This window comes from Malania oleifera, chromosome 5, assembly GCF_029873635.1.
Source record: "Malania oleifera isolate guangnan ecotype guangnan chromosome 5, ASM2987363v1, whole genome shotgun sequence".
Lineage (NCBI taxonomy): Eukaryota > Viridiplantae > Streptophyta > Magnoliopsida > Santalales > Ximeniaceae > Malania > Malania oleifera.
The window spans coordinates 7,653,700-7,678,122 of NC_080421.1; the positions used below are offsets into that span (position 1 = coordinate 7,653,700).

The window sequence follows — 24,423 nt, forward strand, 5'->3', positions numbered from 1 at the left end:
AGATTTTCACATTAAATTATTCTTGCATTTCAGCTGACCAAAGAGAAAGGTGGCAGCTTGAGAGGCTTCTGGGAGCTTGATCCAACATCATTTCCAATTGTTTTCTTTGGTTTAAATTGATAATTGCAGGATGTAAGAGCTTTACCTCCCCTAGTACTGACCAAGTGTGTATTTGCTTGCATTGCTAGCCATAAGCTTTGGTCTTAGGGCGCTACTTTGGAAAGTAGAATGATTTTGGGGCACCCAAATAGATTTTTGAATCTGTTTGGATACCTGACTACATCCTAGTTTGAATCACGTATCACCTGTCTCTTAAATTGCTCATTCAAAATGTACATGATTTTGGGTAGCATTGGTTTTGTTTTGTATTCATCTTGGCCACTTAGGTGACCTAGAATAGTATTAATGGGGCTGGCATGTTTATCTACCACGGCAAGGTAATTCCTTGGCCATCTCTGTCTCTGTGGCTTCACCTTACCTTTAGGTTTGGATTATCTATAAGCTAAACTATTTGTTTTAATTATTAGTGACAGACTGTTACTAATACAAGATTATTAGTGACGGTTTAATAAATTCGTTGCTAATAGTAGGCTATCACTAATAGTTCTCATAAACCGTCACTACTATAGTTGCTTTTTCTCGGTCAACAAACGCATTATTAGTCACAATTTCACAAAACTTATTACTAATACCAGCATATTAGTGATGGTTTATTGGAACCATCACTAATAAACACTATTAGTGACGGTTTCTCTAAACCGTCACTGATATAGGTAAATAAAAAAAATTATATATTTTTTACGGTTTAGCAAATTTGTCGCTTTGACTTTTATCAGTCAACAAACCTATTATTAGTGACGGTTATATAAACCACTACTAATATAAGACTATTACTGACGGTTTTGGAAGAATCGTTATTAATAATAAATTATTAGTGACAATTTTTAAGAACCGTCACTAATACTATTGACTTGTTCACAGTCAACATGAATTATTTGTAACGACTTAAGGAACCATGACTACTATAATACTATTAGTGACGCTTTGAATTCGTCACTAATACCTCAAAAAACGTCGCTAATATTTTTCTGAGATAGTTTCCGCTCGAAAAATGATTTCCTGCGATAGTTTAAGCGGAAAATTGAGTTTTAGTGACGAAAATATTAGTGACGGCTTGCATTTCATCACTAAAAGTTCTTTATTAGTGATGGTTTTTAAAAATCGTGACTATTTGGACATAACCGTCACTAATACTTTCATCACTAAAAACCAATATATTTTTTTTTTTTTTTGGTAGTGATAGCAGGAAGGATTGGACTACTTGGAAACATTTTCACTAGTTGCCAAGTTAGTCACTATACGAGTTCTATTAGTTATAGCTGCATCCAAGAACTGTCAACAATGCATTTTTGCAATGAGACTTGGAAGAGGAGGTGTACATGTCTCTACCTTCTGGCTTTCATTACAATACAAAGGGATCATCTACTCAGGGGGAGTTTCTGCCTTTTGCTCAAGCTAATTCCACTAGCTCTTAGTTTGTGTACATATTGAATAACTCTTTGTATGGCCTTTAGCAGACATCAAGATAGTGGTTCTTAAAGTTTATCTTGGCTTACTAGCCTATGGATTTATCCAATTTTCAATTGATCACACTTTGTTCACTCGATAGAAAAATAACTCTTTCATTGCATTGTTGATTTATGTAGATGATATCATCATCACCAATAATGAGGCTGATGTTGTAGTTGATTTAAATAGGTATCTTCATTATCAATTTAAGCATAAATACCTTGGACCTTTTGAAATATGTTTTTGGTCTTGAGATTACTCATTCCACAATAGGCATTGCAGTTTCACAAAGGAAGTATGCTCTCGAGATATTGTCTTATTCAGGGTATTTGACATGTAAACCAATCTCATTTCCTATGGACTAGAACTTGAGATTATCCAAAACAGAAGGAAAGTCTCTCTCAGATCCACTTTGTTATAGGAGATTAGTGGGCAAACTTCTCTACTTAACCATTACAAGATCCATTTTATCATTTTCTGTTCAAATATTAAGTCAGTATGTTGCAAATTCCACTGAAGTTCATCTAGAAGCTACTCATCGTGTCTTGAAATACATTAAAAGTAACCTTGGTCAAGAGTTATTCTTCCTATTAGAAAATGATCTACAATTGAAGGCATTTTGTGGTGCAGATTGGGCCGCATGCAAAGACACTAGCAAATCGGACAATCTCTTATTTCATGGAAATTCAAGAAGCAAAATACAATGCCTAGGTCTACACAAAGGCTGAATATCGTGTCATGGCAACAACAACATGTGAAATTACTTGGCTGCAACACTTGCTGAAAGATTTATTTGCACCATAGTGCAAACCAGCTATGTTTTTTTGTGATAATGAGGCTGCTATGCACGTAGCAGCCAACCCAATTTTTCATGAACATACAAAACATATTTACATTGATTGTCACATTGTTAGGGAAAAACTGTTGGCAGACACTATGAAAACATTATATGTTTTTTCAGCTGGTCAACTGACAGATATTTTGACTTAGCATTTTGGCTACAATCTCTTCTCTAATATGGGTGTTATTAACATTTACACTTCATTTTAAGGGGTGTATTAAAATTGTGATATATATTAATGCATAGGAAAAACATGGTGAGGAAAAATATGGAAGCTGAGCTTCAGGAAGAAACCGTCGATCGTTTGATCGACGGTTACATCGATGATTTAGTCCCGATCGACCAAAACGTCAACGGTTACATTGACAATTTAGTCTCGAGAAGAAATCATTGACGTTTAATCTGAAACGGTTGATGATTTTCAATTCGTTAGTTAGTTATTAGTTATCAGTTATTAGTATGTTAGTTATATTAATTAATTATTAGTTATGTTAGTTAGTTATCAATTCATGTATATGTATAGAGTTCTAACTCATGTAAAATATATATAAGAAATATAATACAAGTTTTTTTTTGTTCATTTTTCCTCTCCAAGACTTTATTTTTCTCTTTATTTATTTATTTATTTTTTTGCAATACGTTCGTTTTCGGACGTTCTCAACAACTGGAGTGTCTGAACTATTCCCTCTCTTACTCTCTCCATTTTATGCATCATCGATCGACCATGGACTTCAGTACCCCAGCTCGCCTTCCCAACCCGCCTCTTCGGAATCCTAATTTCAAGCTCCGCTCTCAAGCGCCTACTCTCTTCCACCACCATCACCACCTTAATCTTCTCGTCTCCTCAAGCTTTCGCCTTTCTTCATTGATGATTCGTCGCCGCAACCGGCACTTAACAGCTTGCAATAGAAATTTTTAATGAAAAAGCTGAATTCGCGATCGGAAATGGAAATGGCGATACCATTGCCTTCGCCTCGACGTCCGATGAAGAAGGAGAAGAAGCAGCAGCAATGGAGGTCGTTAATGTTTCAAAAAGAGAAGAGTTTGCGGCAAATGAGAACATATGGAATCAAATTAAAGAGATTGTGATGTTTGCGGGGCCGGCCGCGGCGCTTTGGCTCTGTGGACCTTTAATGAGTCTCATCGACACGGCGGTTGTTGGTCAGGGAAGCTCTATTGAGCTCGCTGCTTTGGGTAATTTTACCTTTCGTGATTTCTTAAAACAATACTATGCTTCATTACTGAGATTGAGAAAATATAGAAAAGGAAAGACAAAAATTTTGAAATGGTGTAATCTTTTTTCCTTTTTTTTCCCCCCTTGTAGTGTCAAAACAGCAAGGCTTCTTTTGGAACTTGAAAAACGAGACTGGGTAAAATAAACCGACAAAGGAATCTATTTTTCTTGTTCGTTTGTCAAAAAAAATTGAGGAAGAAAATAAAAATCATGAATAGCTTTACATGTCATTAATCTTGATTTTTTTATTAAAAAAAATTGCAGTCATATTTGAATACAAAATAGAGAGAAAATGTAGCAAAAAAGCTTATAGCCTTATTTCCTTTTCCTTTCTTTTTCCACACTAACTTCTCATGATCCGAACCAAGCCTGTCGCTTGTGGTGAAATGTGAATGTTTGCGCTAGGACATTACATTCAAAGGGTGAACAGCTACAATTATATATATTTTTTATAACTATGTTGATTAAAGGTTTACAATTGTGGATGGGCAGGGCCAGGAACAGTTCGTTGTGATTATTCGAGTTATGTGTTCATGTTCCTTTCGATCAGTACTTCAAATATGGTTGCCACTTCACTTGCCAGACTGGTTAGTTCATTCTGCTGTTGAGGTGCAGTATTCTTTTTGTTGTCATTCTTTTTTTGGTATAATTGATGTAAATGTGCCATATGAGTTCATGATAGCAAGTGCTTTATTTACCTTCTTTTGTTGTTTGTCACCCCTAATTTCAAGTGCAAAGAAATGGTGCTCTTAATACCGAATTAGGGGTTTCAATCATAAATGACATATTATGGGATCTAATTACGGTGAACTGATTTGGGACTTTTATTGATCGCAGATTTGTTTTTTTGGGGTGCGGTTGCAAGGCGTATATTGCCTTCCCTTAAGTCTATTTCCCAGAATGGTTGGAGATGGAGAGGTCCTAGTTTGGTGGACTCATCACATCTTTAGATTTCCAGTTGCACTGCCATTTTTCATTGGAGAAAGCTTGTCATTGAGAGACAGCAGCTCTGTTTGGATGGGAATCATGTTACTTTTATTAATCTATTCCTTGTGGGAATGTCTGACTATATGGATTGTACATGAATTGAGCAGCACACTATTATTTGGTGGAAGCCATGGCCAGCTGAGTAGTGCAAAGCCTAGATTTTTAGTTTCACTCAGTGAGTGGCTCCAGTTTTTGGTTGGGAAGTGTTTGGTTTTGAGGCCAGATTACACCTTAGCTGGGCTGGCCCATTCTAGTGGATGGCTAGCAAATCAAAGAACTTACTTGTGCCATGGATTTGTGCATGGGTTTTTTAATTCGAGGCTTTTTTAAAAAAGTTGTTAGGTTTAAATGTTTAAAATGATCAAATTGGATTTGTGCATGGGTAATTTTCTAATATATTTAAAAACTAGGGACACCCATGAAATACATTAATCTATAAAAGAAAACCAAGTTTTATCTTTTAAAAACTCCAAATCTGTAACTTTTAAAAGCTCCCAAATCCAAAAGCTTGGTATAACCATCTATAGTTTTTTTCAGCATTTAAAAACTTACTTTCAGCTTTTTTGGGGAGCTTTTAATAGATGTGCCCTTTGCATGGTTGAGGCTGAATCAGTTGACCATACCCTTCTTTGCTGCCCCTGGACTAGAAATCTTTGGAATGTGGCTTTGTCTCTTACCGGACAAAGGTGGGTTGCTGCTAGATGTGTACGAGGGGAACTCTGAGCCTGGAGAGGAATCTGGGCAACAAAGGAAAAGAGAAAGGCTTTGTCTCTCATTCCCCTTGCAATTTTATGCTGTGCCTAAAAAGAGAGGAACAGAAGGGCTTTCTAAAATTCAATCTCAACACTCAGTTCAGCAAAGACAGTGGTTCACTGCGGTCACTAGTTGGCATAGTGGACTTGTGGCAAATGAGTTGAATGTAATTTTTGATTTGTGCGACACCCTACAGGGTGATTGACTTCTTGTACTTTGGATTGGAATCCCCTTGATGCCCTTTAATGCATACCTTTTTAACCGATCAAGAAAAAAAAAAGTTACAAACTCAAAACTTTTAAAGCTAAAAGCTTGCTTTTCTCTTACAGATTATTTTATTCCGTGGGTGTTCTCAGTTTTTTATTTTTTCAAATATTACAAAATCATTTATGCATTTATTTATACATTAATTTCATTTTCTAAAAATACATATCCATTTTTCCATTTAAAACAACGCTTTGCAGCTTTTTTTACCAAACACTCAGGGTAAGCCTTCTCTTTCTAACAGTTCTGTTTTGGGGAAACAAAATTTGCAACAATTTGAATCAACTGCTTCTCATAAGTTCCATCTTAAATGCTCCTTTTCATTTGCTGCACCGAACTTTTACTTTAAAAAAGAGTTCATCCAAGAAAAGGGAACCGACATCATCCTTAATCAGAATGCATCCTGGCAGATTTTATAGCCTGGGTTGCAAGCCTGCAGTGGGTTGGGTCTTAACCTTTTTTGGCTATTTATAGGTTCAATTTTTGGTGACATTGTCTGCCAATCTTCTCCCTGTCTATGAAATTCTGATGTATTCAAACCTTTAATTGCAAAAAGGTTTACGCTCATACACACACAAAAAAACACCCTCAGTGATCTAAAGAGAATAGAAACCTGGCTTGGGAATTCTGACTTTAGGGTTCAAGGTTTCACATAGTAAGATTTTAGATTTTATCCGCATAGTGTCCTGCTTTGTCAAATTTCTAGTGCAGTATAGAGAAGTTTGAGTTTTGGCACAATATGAACTTCTGAAAAATCAGTTTGCTGTGGTCTTATAATCTATGCTCTATTTTGTGCCATATGACAAGTAAGCTGCTGCCTGGTTTTGTGGCAGGATAAGAAAGAAGTGCAACATCAGATATCTATGTTGCTTTTTGTTGGGCTAAGTTGTGGCATGCTGATGCTTATCTTTACGAGACTCCTGGGTGCTTGGGCACTAACTGGTAAGAAATTTAATAGACTGATGATTCTGGAATGCTGCTGTTTATGATTTTCATTATATTTAATAAAATTAGTAACAGAGAAGGCAAAAAAGTAAAGCAGGGACCATCCAATGCCTGATAAATTTTCCAATCTCATTTATTTTTTCAGCTTTTACTGGGTAAAAGAATATGCATATTGTACCTGCAGCAAATGCATATGTTCAGGTTCATTTTCCGTCACATAATCCCCTTTAACGTCCACCCACCCCCAAACATGTTTTTTGAACTTGTGTTTGTTTGTGTGTACGTGTGTGCATATGCATTTTATATCGATTGCTTTGCTTGTAAAATCTCCATGCCATTGCTTGGATAATGTATCATTTGAGATGCAGCATGTGTCAATTCACTTAAAATGGCTGTTGGATTGTATTTTTGTTATGAGATGAAGTTGATACATGAAATTAAATTTCGTTGTGGGTATTTGTTTATGAGATCAATACCTTATAATTTGTGAGGAAGAATATTTTTTTTGTTTAACAATTTGCTTGCGGAATAAGAAAATTGAAACCTTTGCCCGTTCATATCTGGTTTGAAGTAGTGCAAACACTTTGAAAGCTAGATATGGATACAGAAGCTTCAATCTATTGTTTATTTTATTTTTATTTTGACATACGCCTCTACTTTGAGTTTCCTGGACCAATGTTCCTTTTCTATGCATTTTGTATTGTGTTGTAGCATTAATATTGCAAAAAAGCGATTGAGGAGCAATAATGTCTCACATTTAGGGTTTCTTGCAAGCAAACTTGTAATGAGCTGAATTGGGTATCTCAATTAACCAGTGTATGGTTTGCTATCCTTTTTTTTAACTTATTAACTAAAATATTGTGTGAAAAGCACCCCTTGCTGTCAGGGTGGGAAACACATAGTTTTCCTTGTCTTCTAATCAATCAGTTGATAGTCTAAGTGGGGCTGCAGCCAGTTGACCCAGGCCATTTAAGTACCGAGCGAATATGGGGCTAGAATTCTGCTGAATAGGATTGAGTATCTCAATTAACTAGTTTATGGCTTATTATCCCATTTCTTTTAATTATAAATTAATTTTGTGAAAAATACCCCTTATAGTCAGGGTGGGAAACAAAATTTTCCTTGTCTTCTGATCTGACCAATCAGGTGCTAGTGTAAGTGGGGCTGCAGCCAATTGATTTAATCCAATTCAAGTCAAAACATGAGGCTATAATTTGCTGTGATTGGACTGGGATGGGTTAAAATACACCCATCATATTCAGGATGGCAAACATAAAATTTTCCTCGTCTTCTAACCTATCAGCTGCTAGTGTAAGTAGGGCTGCAGGCAGTTGACCCAATCCAGTTCTATCCCTGAGCAAACATGGGTCTATAATTTTGCTGAGCATGATTGGGATGGGTTGAAGAATCCCAATGTGAGCTGAAACCAATCATGAAGAGACTTAGGCATTGGGCAACTGTGATAAACCTGGAGACCTGCATTTTTCGTGTGCATATACATAATTGTAGCCAGTACTTGAATATTGTTATGGTCCAACTTCTATTGGAAAGGAAAGAGGCGAATTGGGGTCCTTGTATTTTAACTTGTTGGCTTGTAGTCCTTTCTGGCAGAAACTCTAAACACAATGTGTTCACTGCAATTAAACTAATCCCATTGCGTAAAATATGATGCAAGAGGCTTGTTTTGCAGTTTGTAAGTCAGGATAGAAATCTAGAATTTGATGTAGGATATCAAGAGAGGAGAGAGAGAATACAGAGAAGAGAAGAAGAAAAAGAGAACAAAGGAGGATAAGCCGGTGCATGTCCACCGGCGGGGGATGGGGGGGTGTGGTGGTGGTGTGGGAGTAGTAGTAGGGAAAGAGAAGAGAAGAAGAAAGAACAAGAAAGGGAAGAAGAAGAGAGGATGAAGGGGAAAGCCTATGCGTGAGCCGTGTGGGAGGAGAGAGATAGGGAAAATCTAATTCAAAAGTTGAAAACTGCATTAAAGACAAAAAATTAACCCAATTTAACTGTAAATTGACCAAAACTTCTAAAATAGACAAAACTTCAAAACTAAAAATCATAATTTTCAATCTATTGTTACAAGCCTACAATATAAGCTCCTAAAAGGCTTCTAAGATGGCTCTTCATCATTATTCTATGCACATTATTTAGTCCATTAATGGTGCGGGTTTAAATGAGATCAAGGATTTGGGATTCTGAGACTGATGAAGGAAGTGAGCGCATTTGACTGATTCTTTACTTTAGGACCTAGGAGGCAACAAAATTTAGATGAACTGGAGATTATGACAATATAATTGAGTTACTGATGCAAAGATGTGAGTTCTTGATTTTCAGAAGTTGTAAAATGAATGGAGGATTGATTAGAATGTAGACAGATATTGGTTAAAAAATTTTGGTAACTCTTATCAAATTTTATGTCATTTTGCTGGAATGGTCCTGTAGGATCTGTACTCTAGATTTCTTTGGTTAGATGTCTCATTGTTCTGTAAAATCAGTATGTTGCATAAGGATCTAAATTTTGGGTAATAGGATGGCTGTATTTTAGAGTTCTTTTATTTCAATTCTCATTATTCTAAAAAAGAAAATTTATTATCCTTGTAGACATTGAATTTGATTTGCACAGCCTACTTCTGCCACTGTTAGTTCAATAGAAACATTGTTTCCCTGCTTGATTTGTTTCAGTGTCTTCTTAATTGAACAGTCTTTTCTCTTGGTAGATTAGAGGTTTAGCATGGCCAGCAGTTCTTGTTATATTAGTGTCTCAGAGTGCAAGGTGCAAATATAACTCTCTTTTCATGTATCATAACTGAATACTGAAGCTATGAGCATTTCTTACTTGATTTAAATTTGTATTTGGATGTTCTCCCTCCGGTTCCCAGCCTTGGCATGAAAGATTCCTGGGGACCCTTGAAGGCCTTAGCAGTTGCGAGTGCTGTGAACGGCATTGGTGATGTGGTCTTGTGTACTTTCTTGGGCTATGGTATTGCAGGTGCGGCATGGGCAACTATGGCGTCGCAGGTACACAGACTGAACATTTTAATATTGTTTTAGCTAGCTTATTTTCTCTCATATATTTTCTTTTTGATATATTCTCAGCATACCCAAATCAAAGCACACTGGCTTTCTTTTATTGTTCCCCATTTACGAGTAAATGTACAGGTTGTTGCAGCTTATATGATGATTGAAGCTCTCAACAAGAATGGATATAATGCTTTCTTGGTCTCTGTTCCATCATCCACTGAACTGCTCCAAATATTCAAACTTGCTGCACCAGTGTTTATAACAATGACGTCCAAGGTTTGTGCTTTTATTTGACTTGGTACTTGTATTGGTCACATGTTATTTTTTCTTTTTTATCTGCATCTGAGATTTATTAATGTTTAGGTTGCTTTTTACTCTCTCATTATATATTTTGCTACTTCTATGGGCACGCAAACTGTTGCTGCTCATCAGGTTAGCTTTATTCATGCTGGTCATTTTCCTCATCATTTGCTTTCTCTTTTCCCATCCGTGAAGGAACCGATAGACATATGGATAACTTAAAAATATATATAGGTCATGATTCAAATATACACCATGTGCACGGTATGGGGTGAGCCTCTGTCCCAAACTGCTCAATCATTTATGCCCAAGTTGATATGTGGGGTTGATCGAAGTTTGCCAAAGGTTAGCAAATTGTGTTATTCATTGATGATTTGATGTTAAAACCAGTGCATGTTCCACATTCTATCATTTGCCACAACACCTATGTGATGTACAGTAACATATGTTTTTTGTTTTGGGTAGATTGGTTTTCAGAAATTTATTTATTTTTTGGATTCCATATATGTATTTCACTTATAACTGTAATTACCAAGTGGAAGTACTTCGCTACAAATATTTCTGCGTATTATGTTTGCTGAATGTGTGCTGATTCTGAATGTTAATTTCAACAGGTTCGAACACTACTGAAGTCACTTCTGATGATTGGAGCTATAGCTGGACTGATGTTGGGAACTATTGGAGCATCCATTCCTTGGTTGTTCCCCAATCTTTTCACCACTGATCAAGCGGTCATTCGTGAGGTTAGTTTAGTTATTTTTGCTTGAGAAATTTCACGTTTTGAACCTTAGTGTTGTTGTACTATTCTTTTATTTTTAGATCTATGGGTAGAAAATGAGGGAGAATGACTCAATGACATGAGTTACATTTGTTGCATGAATAAAGTTTCAGTAATTGTCATACATTATTAAATTGTTAGTTGTTCTTCCATGGCTTTTAGTCTCTGGATGATGATATTTGTCATTATGCATTGGTTGCTTAAATTATTAGTCTTACTTAGGACATATATTGTTCAATTTCTGTGAGGCCGAAGTTTAAAATAAATGATAGTGGATAAAATATATATTTTTATTCTCCCTGCTGACAACAATTAGTAAATATTATCTAACTGTTTGCATATTAAATTCTTTTATCATGTCAATGCAGATGCCCAAGGTGTTGATTCCATACTTCATGGCATTAGTTGTGCAACCCTCTACTCATAGCCTTGAAGGAACATTGTTGGTATGATTTTCCTTTTTTTTTTTTGACATTTTATATTTAATTTTATAGCAATTATTCTTTTTCCTTTTGAGTTTTTTTTCCATGCATGTCTTCTCTTTGTATTTTTGACAAAAAGAAGACTTAAGATTGGAATCTCATAATTAAAAACTGATACAAAAATAATTTCAACGATCTCTCTGAGTGTGTCTTTGTGTGTGTGTGTGTGTGTGTGTGTGTGTGTGTGTGTTCTCCCACATTGCTTCCAAGCAATGTGTGTAAGATCCTGTGTTCCCCACAGAAATCACCAATAGCCATCTGTTGCATGTTACTGTTTCTATCCTTGCTCTTACTCCTACTCTTTGTTAGCACAGATAAGTCACTGAAATCTATGCTGATTGCATATTTACATGCTTTTTGTTTAGTTATCCTATGGTGGTTAGAAGCAATTGTCAGTTTCAGATCTGTTAATTGGAAAATGTTCCTTTGCAAATTGAGTGGGCTTCAATTTCGAAATTTGTCCAAGCTTTTGGTTAAGAACAAACAAGTAGAGAGGTTGATGTATCATGAATGCCAGGTGCTTAAAGTGGCATATGACATTCTATTACCCCTTTTATTTCTTTGCGGTCAATTTTCCTAATCTAAGACTCTTTTAAGTATTATTCAGCTTAGCAGAAAATAAAACCAAGAAATTATTTACTGTCAATAGCTAATTACTTAGAAAATAACTCTTGAAATACATATCCTGTTTATCTTTCAATCATACTCACAACTTTTGTGGAGCTTTCCAAATTTGTGCCTGTTATGCTGCTAAGCTTAAAAAAAGTTATTTTTTAGTTGGGTATGCTAGCTTCAACCTGCTTTGCTTAGCACTACCTGGTTTTATCATCCTCTACAATAAATCTGTATTTTACAAATATTTATTTGTCTGAGCAGGCTGGACGGGATCTTAGATTTCTTAGTTTATCAATGACCACATGCTTTTCTTTGGGTGCTCTTCTATTATTGGTAATGATATCTATTTCTTGCTTAATTTTTGTAGTTATTTTTTCTCATCAATATATTCAGAACAGAACAGTAAAGGAAATATGGTTATTTTGAAATGTTTAGAGTCCAGTATCTAAAACTTTAGTCACTTGCATTAACAATGCTTTGATTTTATCCCCTTGCCAGCTTATGAGCAGTACGGGTTATGGCCTGCCAGGATGCTGGTATTCCCTTATGGGGTTTCAATGGGTAAAATATTCATTTCCTTGATACTCAAATGAGTGACCATATTCTATTCCAGCTTTATTCTCACTGCACAAATTTCTCTCAGGCTCGATTTTTTCTATCGCTATGGCGGCTCATTTCTCCTAATGGCATTCTTTACTCTGAAGAATTAAACCAATATGCACTATGAAGGCTGAGAGCTGCATAGTCTTAGAACTAAAGGCTGGAATAGTTGCTGCCTTGCTGAAGAGAAATTTCATACTTTTGCACCACAAAGCATTCAGGTTATATTTGGTTCCCGAATGGTTTATTCTTAGGAATAGATTAGTTATAATAGGTTAATTACAATTAGTTATTCAAAAAAAATTATGTTGTTACCATAAAGCAAATAACAAAATGAAATATTTTATGAATTCATAACAAGGATTAGACAATGAATAATTACTTCCAAATTTCACCATGTGGAATGTTTATTCCTTATTATATGTTAGATGAAATAATAAGGAATGTATGAGGAATAATTATTGCCTCGATTTCCAAACTTTTCATTGTATTTCATCTTATTCTAAATGGCTATTTTGGAAACCAATGGTAACATCAATGCTCATGACATCTTTGTTCTGTTTTGTTTTTTTCCTCTCCCCCCTGGGCGCTTAGAAGAGTGTTGGTGACGGAAAAAAATAGGCCTTTGGCTGTCCATTTGTTCTGTAGGCCAGAACAAAGTAGGCCTCGATAGTGTTTGTGGCCCGTAGTAGGTGACTTTGGTTGTGCATTTGTTTTGTAGGCCAGAACAAAATAGGCCTTGATAGTGTTTATGTGGCTGGTTTTTGGTGCATCAAAAGTAGGGCAGGATGCAGGCTAAGAGAATTCTTCTGTGAATATGGTATAGAGCTAGCCTGCTGCCTCTCTTCCCCCAGCAGACAGAAGGCTAAGCCACATGATAGGCTTCAATGCCTGGTATAAAAAGGAAAGAGAGGAAAATTTTCCTGGCGACTCTCTTTGCAGAATGCTTCGACCAGTTTACAGCCCCTTGCACACAATGCATCAGCTGACAAGCCCCCTCTTCAGCTCTCAGTTCATCTATTAGGCTGATTCATTTGTCTTGATAGTATTATATTAGGGCTTATATATTGTTCATTTTGACAGGTAATACAGGATGTGCTAATGTTTCCATGTATGATTGAGCATATTTTGTGGATTTTATGATATTCTTCCTGCCAAAATGTCTACATTGTTCTTTCTATTGATGTTAGTCTGTACAGAAACAGAGGGGTTTTTTGTCAAATTTTCCACAAATTATAAGAATGTTTTTTATTCGAACATTGTGGATTTATAAGTATTGTTAATTATTGTGTATGAGATATATGGTAAATGCAAACTCGGCAGGGACACATGAATTGGGGCATGAGTTTCCTCAATTAATGTTTGAAGATGAAAATTACCAAGCTCATTCATTGGCAAATGCTTTGATAATTATGGAAAATGAGTTAATATGTATGTACTTCCTAATGGATCATTTGACGCCATTGCTTGGATGAATATGGAAGAGGGTTGGGTGCACTTACCATTTAACCTGTTTGAGAGAGATCGGAACATGGATATTGGCTTGTTGAAATTGAAAGACAGAGAGTGCATCTTGAGAGACTCGTATTTATGCAAGCAAGTTCAAAAAAGAATGGAGGTCACTAGAATTATAAGTTACCAAATTGAAGTTTAATGATAGATAATTAGAGCACTTATATTTTATTGTTTATGGCACTTGGGCATAATCTATGCTAGGACTTCACTATTAATAAATTTTTATCTAAAAAATAAATCCATAATTTTACATTTAAAGCATTTTATTCTTATGAACAATAGCCTATGTACAATTTATATTGTACCATACAAATACAAGTCATATTTTACCAATTAATCCAATTCTGAAAAATTCACTACTGCTGGCTGCTAGACAAACGTACTCCAATGGAATGGAATAGAGCAAGGCCCGGGTGAACTGGCTAAGCTACCAACTAAACAGCCAAACACCAGGTTGCCTACTTTGCTTGCTCTCTTACACCAAAGTAGCATTGCCAACATTGAGGAATTTTTTTTCCTAACATTGTTTACCTGCTATTGTTTTGGAATTATTTGAAGAAAAAAGGGATCAGTTAATTTTCCGAACCTCTCCTCCCCCCCCCCCCCACCCCCCCTTCTTCTTTTTTTTTCGTTTTTAACGGAAAAGATAGTTCTACTGACAAGCTCTTGATGCAAACTTCAATTTTTTTTTCCTAGAATAAAATTTAAGAGTTTTCCTTAAGATAGGCTAAAACAAGAAGATACAACAAACTGCATAATGTAAATGCAAAGTATGCTCACAACTGCTCATTGTTCAGTGGCCCTCTTCCTATGCTCAGATTTGCAGTACTCTTGATCTCCACTAGGTTCAGTTGCTGCTTTCTTTTTCCCATCAGGCTAAAACTTGTTCAAGGTTTCATCCAATCGCAAGAATTGAATTTACCACCAGAAAGTGTAATTGCCACGTTAAAGCTATCCTTCTGGTGGAAGACCAAAGGAAATTCGCTGCTCTCAAAACTTAAAAGAGAAGGAAATTCCCAAAAATAAAGGGATTTGAAGCCTGCGGAGAAGCCAAGAAGAGGTGGAAATTAAAGCAGCATGGCTGCACTTTTCAAGGGGTTGAAAACCTGCTGCTTCCCCGGCGACCGCGCATAGATGGTTTCCTCTCCTGGTCTTTCTTCTGCAATATATTTCACATGAGAAAGAATTCAATAACAGAGGCAACAAATATTTTTTTGTTGAAACTTTTTTCCCTAATATTACAGTTATTTTACCGGTAACGCGGGTTTTGCTTTTGATTGCCTTCTGACAAAAACTCTACGAGCCTGTTGCTTTTTCTCGTCTGCCCTCAACTTAGTGAGGCTGGGCCTGTAGAGGATCGCCGTACGACCAATCTGACCAACCACTACTGAACCAGTTGCTTCCTCTAATTGCTTCACCACATCAGCCAGCTCCCCTGGACAATTTCCATGTATTTTAAGCTGTTCACAGTTTAAATTGACAAGTTCTATTAGCTCAGCATGCCTAGTTGTCTACATTTCTTTACCAGCACAGAAAGGTTATGGGAACATAAAAATTGGCCCCCAAGGGGGGTGGGGGAGTGAAGCATGCATTGGCAATACAAATGCACAAGCAACAATTGTTGTTTTGGGGGGGGGGGGGGGGGGGGGCGAAGCATGTATTGGCAATACAAATGCACAAGCACAAGGGAGTTTGTGCCCATGGGTGCAAGCACATACACGTGCAGTCAGAGGAGGACAGAGGGAGAGAATATACACCTCAGTTGAAAATTGATTTCATTATGTTCACTTCCTTTCTTCTCTCATGACAACTGAGATGGGTTAGATGTCCAATTATTCTTATTAGTTCACTAAAAGTCTAAGATGGAAAATCATTTTACTTAAAGCCACAATCTGCTGCCTCCGTATATGTGTTCTGTACAAACTCAAGTAAAAAAAACAATGTAGTAGGAGCTAAGTTGCATTCTAAAATGTGGAATCCCAATACTCAGATAAACAAGTAATACAATAAATAAGCAAACAGAACTAAGCACATTTGTTTACTTTAGTTCATGAACTCATTTGTGATTTCTCAAACTACAAAATACAGCTATTCATTTGCAGGGATCAAACAAATCATATTTATATGAACCAATATGTTAAAACACGGCTATTTATTTGCAGGGATCAAACTAATCATATTTATATGAACCAATATGTTGCCTCGCTGCTACACAATAAGCCAAATAAGGAAGCGAAGAACTAACTAACTCCTTAATAGCATTCTAGTCCATCCGACCCATGGATATTCCATATCATTTTTCTCATTCACTAATAAGATCTGCAAAGCGCAGCTCCAGCCTATGCAAAAATTTCATATTTAACAATTCTATCCAAACATAGATAGCCTTTTCGACCGAAGGCAAGAGCAGAATTGGCTGGTTCCTCGTAGGCCCCAACCAAGTCAACTTCAAACTTTCTCCAGTGGAGATCTAGGCTAGTAAATCTCAGCAGCTGAAGGCAGGTTCTAAAACATGTTAAATTGATTTTGATTACAACAGAACTTATAATGTGACCTATCAAGTATAAGAAATGTACATGAATTAAAATAGCAAAAATCCAATTTGCTATGGATTTCTTGAAAGAGTTTAATGCTAATGATTTGCTTCTGAAGAGAAGGCCTAATAAGGCCCCATCTCCAGATACCATAGTAGTTAAAAGCGAGGCGCAAGGCACAGTGAGGCGAAGAGGTTTGTGCCTCAAACCATGTGGGGCGAGGCGACCGGCAAGAGGCGACGCGAGGCGAGGCGAGACGAGGCACAGTGAGGCAAGAGGCGCAGTGAGTCGCGCCTTGTAAAATTTTACTCTTTTAAATGAGAGAAATAGCCACAGCCAGAGCGGTAGCCCTCATTCGACTCAAACGAACAGGAGCCCTAGCCCCTTTCGGCCCTTTGAAGCCCCACAACCCTTCGTGAGTTTGTCTTGCACAGTCAAACCAGCAGGAGCCTTCGCAATCCTTCGAACCAGCAGCGTGAGTTCGTATGTGAGCCTTTGAACCAGCCAGAAGTCTTCGCAACCTCATCTTAGAGCTTCAAACCAAGACTGTGAGTTCGTCTTCAACATTTCGAAGAAGCACGACCCTTCGCGACTTCGTTTCGAACCTGCACGAGCCTTTGCGAGTTCGTCTGCCAGCCTTTGAACCAGCCATGAGTTCGTCACGTCATCTACTACATTTCGAACCAGCAGCGAGCTCGTCTTTGAGTCTTTGAGCCTTTGAACCTTTGTAAGTCTTCTTCTTCTTATTCTTCTTTCTGCTGCGTGCGTGCTGCGTCCTGCTTCCTACTGCCTGCTGCTTCTCTTCTTCTTCTTCTTCTTCTTCTTCTTTCTGCTGCCTGTGTGCTGCATCCTGCTGCCTGCTGCTTCTCTTCTTCTCCTTCTTCTTCTTTTTCAGTTCTTCTTCCTCCTCCTCCTCCTCTTCTCCTTCTTCTTTATGCTGCCTGCTGCCTACTGCCTGCTTTTTATAATATTATATGTAATTACTAATTAAACATTTAGTTTAATGTAAGTTTATAAACTAATATATAAAATTCTTTTGACTGAAATTGAGCTACTATTTTTTAATTTGTTTGGAAATGCATTATATAAGTCTTAAATTTTAAATGAGTTATTGCTTGTATTAAGCTATTAGCTACTAATACAAAATAAGTTATTGTCTAATTTGCCTGAAATATATGAATATATGATACATTGTTTTTTCAGTTAGGATACAAAGTCTAAAATTTTAAATGGATTCTGGATGTGAAAACGCGGCCTCGGCAAAGAAAGATCCTGCATAGAAGTATGCACATTTGGATGATAAAAAAATAGAAATAATTAGACTTACAATTTTTGTGGCAAAGTCACAGGAGGAATATTTCGGGCAAAACAACATATTGTCGGAGGATTTCGAAATGTGAAAGAATGCTCTAAGTGCCCTGCTCATGTAAATGAGGAGATTAAAGAGTATATGTTGAAGAAAGATATGGAAAATGAGGAAAATGAGTTATTGCCCGACTTTGATGATGTAGATCATTATTGCGAAGATGAAGAAGATGAAGTTCAAGAAATTGACACTCGTGGCAAGAGAGTGCTTACTGATGGTGACGGAAGTAAAAGATCATACCAATCCAACTTGAAGAAACCAAAACATAAGGGGCCTATAGAATTTTTTTTTACTCCTGATCCAAAGAAAGTAGTTCAAACTAGGAAAGAATGGAAGATGAAGCAAACATCAATAAATGAAGCTTGCAAGAAAGAATTAAGAAAAAAGATAATAGGAGATTTTTCTAGGTGGATGTATGATACTGGAATACCATTTAATGTTGTACGTCTGAACAACTTTGCAGTGACACTTGAATCGATTGGACAATATGGACTTGGAATAAAGTCACTTAGCTATTATGAAGTGAGAGTTCCTTTCCTAAAGCAGGAAGCTAGTCAAATGAAAGAGTTGTTGAAAGTCCATAAGAAGGAATGGGCAAAATATGGCTGCTCAATTATGTCTGATGGTTGGAGAGATTCGGTCGCTAATAAGGACATAATAAATTTCTTAACGAACTCTCCAAGGGGATCAGTGTTCATCAAGTCTATTGATGCTTCTAATCTTATCAAGAATGCAGATAGAATGTACAAATTACTTGATGAGATAGTAGAGGAAATTGGAGAATCAAATGTTATTCTAGTAACTGACAATGCTTCAAACTATGTTGCAACAAATAAGAACTTATGTCTAGAATTATATTCTATAGTGTATATATTGTTTATTTTAATATTTTAATGACTTCACTCCTTGATTTTTGAACAAGGAGATTGTTGGATGCAAAGAGGCCAAATTTATATTGGACACCGTGTGTTGCGCATTGCCTCGATTTAATTTTGGAGGATATTGGGAAGATGCCTTCAATTCATGCAACTTTGAAAAAGGCAATTTTTTTGAATGGTTATAGCTATAACTGTGTTGGTGTGGTGAACTTGATGAGATAGTTCACTGGAGGAAAAGAGTTGCTAAGGCCTGCAGTTACAAGATTTGCAACTGCCTTCATCACCTTTCGTTCAATCCACCTTCAAAAGAACAATTTGAGGAAGATGTTTACTTCTGAAGATTTGAATAATACTAAATGGGCAAAGGAGGCAACTGGTAAAGTAGCAGCTAGTATTGTTTTGAAACCTACCTTTTGGAGTACCATCGTCTATGCTCTTAAGTTGACAGACCCACCTATCCGTGTACTCCGATTGGTTGATGGCGAAAAGAAACCTGCAATGGGATACATTTATGAAGCAATAAATAGGGCTAAGGAAGCCATAGCTAAGGCTTTCGATGAGAGAGAGGATAAATTCAAGGAGGCATTTGAAATTATTGATACAAGGTGGGGAAGCCAACTCCATCAACCGTTGCATCCAATTGCACACTACTTGAACCTGAAGTTTTTCTATTCAAACCCCATCATTTTGCAAGATGAAGAAATTATGGCGGGTTTGTAAAAATGTATTGCAAGGTTAATGCCAACCCTTTAAATGCAAGATAAAGTTGTACAACCGTACAGGAGTTGCCAAAATACATTAGCACTAGTGGCGTCTTTGGAATTCCTTTGGCAGCGAGACAAAGGAAGATACAAGCACCAGGTAAAGTGATTTTTACTACCTCTTTCTTTTTAAAATTATTTTTTCTATTTACCTAGTAGGTTTTCATTTAAAATTTATTTTATAACAACGCAATGGTGGATGTCATTTGGATTACCAGCTCCAAACTTGCAAAAGTATGCTGTGAGAATTCTTAGCCTCACGCGTAGTGCTACCGGCTATGAAAGAAATTGGAGCATATTTCAACATGTATGTCATTAGTATATCGTGGATTAATTATTAAAGAACAAGAACTACCAGTCTATTGCTTTTTAGAATCATTATTTACCATATTACTTTAAACTTTATGCAGCTTCATAGCAAAAAGAGAAATAAGCTAGCCCAGCAACGCTTGAATGATTTGGTGTTTGTGAAATATAATCGAACTCTAAGGCGTCGATACGAAAAGTGTGACACCATTGATCCCATCCTCCTAAAGGACATTGATGATAGTAATGAGTAGTTGATTGGTAGGATGGATGGCTATTCCGAGGAGGATGATGAACTTGTGTTTGAAGATGATATTTTGACTTGGGATTCCGTTGCTAGAGCTGCTGAACTAAATAACCCCCCCGCATCACACTAGATCAAGAATAAGTGCAAATATGTCATCATCGTCTAGAGGAAGAGCTTCATCTAGCAGTGCAGCCAATGCTAGGGGTCGGACCACACTGTTGGAACTTGTAGATGAGGATGAAATCCAAGTGGATAGTGCAAAGGAGGCAGAAGAGGAAAAAGATGTTGGAGAAGACAATTCTGATGATGAAGAGGAAGATGATGATATCTTCACAGACTTAGTTGATGATGAGTGATGACTCATGATTGAGGAGGATTTTTAGATTTTAGACTTTGAAATCTTTTGTTGTACTCTTTTATTTTGATGTTGAACTATGTTGAATTGTTTATGCTTTTGGGCTTCGTCCTGACAATTTTATTAAATTTTCAATTTTTTTATTGAATGTTTTGGCATTTTAAATTCTAATATTACTAGATATTCATATGTTCATATATCAATTACCCCAAATAGACATTTTACTCCATTTTAATAATTGTGCGCCTCATCTTCGTGAGGCGCGCATGCCTTCGCCTTGCGCCTCAGCTTCAAAGACCCTTTCCCCCTTGGCTCACCTCGCGCCTCTGACTACTATGCCAGATACTTGTGTCCTTCATTTTGAGGAGTGGTGAGACTAGTTCACATCAATTTCTTCATAGCCCACTTTAAAGGCTTTTCATACCATCACATTTCGGGGTTTTAATAAAGGGAAGGATAGGAAAGCTTTGTGGCGATGCACTGTTATGGTTATTATTTAGTGTCTGGTTGGAGAGGAACACTAGAATTTTCAAAGGGGTGGCTACTGCTAATAATTTTCTTTGGAGTAGAGTGGTATATCTTGCATTGCTGCGGGCATTGGCTAACATATTTTTTCGTCATGTTTCTTTGGTATACCTGCAGCGGGATTGGTTGGTTCTGCTTCATTGAGTTGGCTTTCAGTTTATGGTGAACTTTTGTTGTAATTTACTGATATTCATGTAAAGGGGGGATTTTTATTCTCCCTGTTCTATTTTCCATTTTTTCTTCCCTTTCTTTTTTCTGATTTACATTCCTCTCTCTTCAAATAAATTCTTTGTTTATCAAAAACTTGCTATGGAAATCAATTAACCCAAATGGATCCAAACTGACTCAAAGAAATGATAATTTTAAGAAGGAATAAGGTTATCATTTGACCCAAGCAGCTTAAAGTTGACTCATCAGGCTTTGAACTTAGTTTGACAAAGGAAGGTAAGAGTCAATCCTTTCAAGCAAGAGACAACTCAAGTTGATTGAAATGCTTAATCCATGAGTGATCCACAGAATTTGACCAGGCAGAAATTTCTTAAAATATACAATTAAGGGCATCTGCCTCAATTTGCACAATCATCTTCATCAATCAAGTCTAGATGCTTTCTTTGAAGACTATCTATCAATCAAAAATGATTGAAGCATTTAAATTTTAATAAAAAATATTTTTATAAGGATTAAATTTGTTTTGACTTTAAATTGAAGAAATTTTAAATTTGGTTCGCTGAATCTATAATGCCCAGCGGGAACAATCGTGAGATTTCTGGGAATGGGATGCGTGATGGAAATATATATATTTTTGGTTTGGTTCAATTATAAGTTTCCTAAAGAATGCTTATGGAATAGATATTTCTATGTTTGGTTCACCATGGGAATCTTCTCAGGCATTTCAATAAGATTAGAAATACCCTAGACCGTTGTTTATACATGAAGAATAATTATACTTCCATAATTTATTAATGTATTTATTTTTAATATTATATGATTGTGTTATTGTATTATATATATAATAGCGTATATGTGATGATATTTTAATATGATAATATTACATTGTTGCGACATAATACAGCATCGCTTTATATGATTAATACTATAATAATTTTTTTACCAACATAGTGTGGGATAAAAATACATCATAAGATAAAGTTCATTATTACGTCATTTTACAAATATAATAACAAAAGGAATTATTTATTATATTATGACAACATAATATTATATCCTATTTTATTATTTTATAATTTCTATTTTACTATAAAGGAATATATTATGTGATAAGAGTAGGGGGCATTTACATCTGACCCACCAAAATAGTGGGGTTAATTTAGTCCTAAAACAGCCCATGGAGATATAAGGTACCCATGGATGAACAAGGGAATGGGATTACCACGTTTTGCAGGAATCCTCATTTCTAGAGAATGTGAAATTACAATCAGATCACTTTCCATCACTAAAACAAATGTGTCATATTTCCAGAAATTTTGAAAAGACCGTGAACCAAACAGCTCCTTGAGGATATGAATACTTTCCTGATTGGTTGGAGTTTGAAATTAATTGAGATGTTCCTAGATGTAATTTGAATTTGAATAAATAAAACCCATGAGGGTTGAGAAATTAAAACTAAATATTTTCAAGGAATACTTGGTTTAGTAGGAGACTATTTTTGTTGTGGAAATAACATAGGTGGAGGAAGTCTTAAATGTATCTTGAATATAATACCAACTCCAGACTTGCCCAAAGGAAGAATGAGCTTGAAGATTTACTAAAGATCAAGAAGCTGGTTTTTAAAAGACTAACTCCAGTGGCTGTAAAATTTAAAATTCTCCAATGATCAGAATTTGATCATTGGAGAACCAAGACGAACAGAAATGAGAGACAAACACCTAGTTTATATGAGTGATGTTCATAGGAGTGATCTGTAAATAATTCTTAATTGGAAGAAGCAACCAACAAGGAGAAATGAGAGACAAAACAAACCAACTCATTGAGCTAAAATTTTTCTCTACCTGAGTACTGTGAGCTAAAATTTGTACACCTACAACATCTAGTTCTTCAGTGGTTTTATTATCTTCTGGAGAAGGTTACACCAGGACCTGTATAGAGTAGTCGGTTGTAATTTCGTCCAAGTAGTCTTGTAGTTGTATTGGAATAGGCTGCTCTAATTGATGAGAATTTGTATGAATTCTTGGTGAGAGCGACCAGTCAGCCGCGCCATGGACGACAAGTCTGAGTGTGTACAAAAGCTTGGTCTTTTTCCAGAGAAAAACATTGATAGTGGAATACTGAATGTAAGCAGAAGGATTGGCCAAATCACCACATACCTGCACTTGCATCTCTCTTCCCAATGTCCTCTTCATTTTGTTTTCGTTTATCTATCTCGTGTTTAGTGTTAATTTTGACTCCTTGATACATAATTAGTGTTAACCCAGCGTTCCCCTTGGAATGCCATTCAGACAGAGGCATTGACTCTGGCCATCAACAAGTTTTTCCAACTTGAACATCAGAAATCCTTCATCTCAAGGCGTTAGAAGAGACAAAAATCATTCAGCACGAACACTGATTTATGACCAGAACGCCAATAAGAGAGATGGTTAAACAATGAAGCCAAACTTGATGTTCTATTTGGTGTTTCATCAAAGTCTATTTGGTGTTTCATCAAACATAGATTGAACATCTGCACGTGAAGCTCAAAGATTCTGAAACTCAAAATTTTTAACAAGTTTCAAACCCAAGACAACTAAACAATGTTCCTAAAGCGCGTGCAGACAAAGAACAATTAAGACGACTCCATAAATTATCCAGGCAAAAACAGAAACCATAAAACCTAAATCGATCCCAAAAATATACTCCCCGAAGGCTTTGAACTTTACCTTGAGGAGCTCGTTGGCTTCGAGGGTTTCAATGAAGGAAGAGACCACGGAGGCAGTGACGCCGGACTTGCCCACCTGTTGGGTCTTAAGCTTCTTCCCAAGCCCGTGGGCGTAAGACGCAACCTCTTTCTTTTCCTTCACTGTGAGACTTGGAGGAGGCTTCACATTTTCCAATCGGGGGCTTGCGTTCACATTCCCCTCCAATTCCATTTTCCCCAAATGGATTTCACTTTCTGCGCCGCTACCACCGTCGTCGTCGTAGCCATAGTCCTCCTCCTGGTCATAATCATCATACTCATCATCATCGAGAATTTTAGGCTCGGGTTTGGGAACAGAGTGGGTGTGGATGGCAGAGGCGGACAAGCGAGGTGGAAGGGGCTTGTGGGAAGAGCAGAGCGAGGTGGAGAAGCGGCGGGGAAGGGCAGCGGAGCGCAGTGGGGCCTGGAGGCAAAGGGCAACGAGAGTGGCGGCGGTGCTGGCAGTAGAAGCGGCGGAGGAGAAGAGGGGTTTGAGTGAGAGGATAGAGGAGGGAGGTGCGGGTAGCGGTGGTGGACGGAGGAGACGGTGGAAGAGATGACAAGACGGTGATGATGATAACGTTGCTGCCGCCATTTGCCTCCCGTCCTCACGGCCACGCTCCTAATCAAATATCGAATAGATTATTCAGTATT

At 36.9% G+C, this 24,423-nt stretch overlaps 2 protein-coding genes across 3 annotated transcripts; one reads left to right on the forward strand and one right to left on the reverse strand.

The window, feature by feature from the left end:
- Positions 1–3,248: 3,248 nt before the first annotated feature.
- LOC131156451 (protein DETOXIFICATION 46, chloroplastic) lies at positions 3,249–13,646 on the forward strand. The gene is given in 15 exon segments (XM_058110150.1): positions 3,249–3,604; positions 4,137–4,231; positions 6,482–6,590; positions 6,739–6,794; positions 9,314–9,369; positions 9,476–9,614; positions 9,756–9,893; positions 9,981–10,049; positions 10,152–10,262; positions 10,532–10,660; positions 11,064–11,141; positions 12,054–12,125; positions 12,291–12,353; positions 12,436–12,613; positions 13,114–13,646. Coding segments are annotated over 14 exon segments (1,401 nt in total). The 5' UTR covers positions 3,249–3,420; the 3' UTR covers positions 12,538–12,613; positions 13,114–13,646.
- Positions 13,647–14,573: 927 nt separating this feature from the next.
- On the reverse strand, positions 14,574–24,413 carry LOC131156452 (uncharacterized). Of its 2 annotated transcripts, XM_058110152.1 has the most exons (3): positions 23,753–24,413; positions 15,161–15,367; positions 14,574–15,066 (listed from the first exon to the last, which is right to left on the reverse strand). In XM_058110152.1, exons 1-3 carry the CDS (start codon positions 24,362–24,364, stop codon positions 14,998–15,000), a joined length of 888 nt encoding a protein of 295 aa, XP_057966135.1. In that variant the 5' UTR covers positions 24,365–24,413; the 3' UTR covers positions 14,574–14,997. The 2 variants fall into 2 exon arrangements, with proteins under 2 accessions (XP_057966135.1, XP_057966134.1); XM_058110151.1 differs by lacking the exons at positions 14,574–15,066; positions 15,161–15,367 and adding an exon at positions 16,245–17,396 and having other exon boundaries at positions 23,753–24,383.
- Positions 24,414–24,423: the final 10 nt, after the last annotated feature.

Excerpts from the sequence above, each read along its gene's own strand:
- LOC131156452 (XM_058110151.1), bottom strand. The coding sequence starts at position 24,364 with ATGGCGGCAGCAACGTTATCATCATCACCGTCTTGTCATCTCTTCCAC. Across the intron at positions 17,397-23,752 it reads AAGCCAACGAGCTCCTCAAG|GCAGTAGGCAGCAGGCAGCA; the intron begins GTAAAGTTCAAA and ends TATAAAAAGCAG.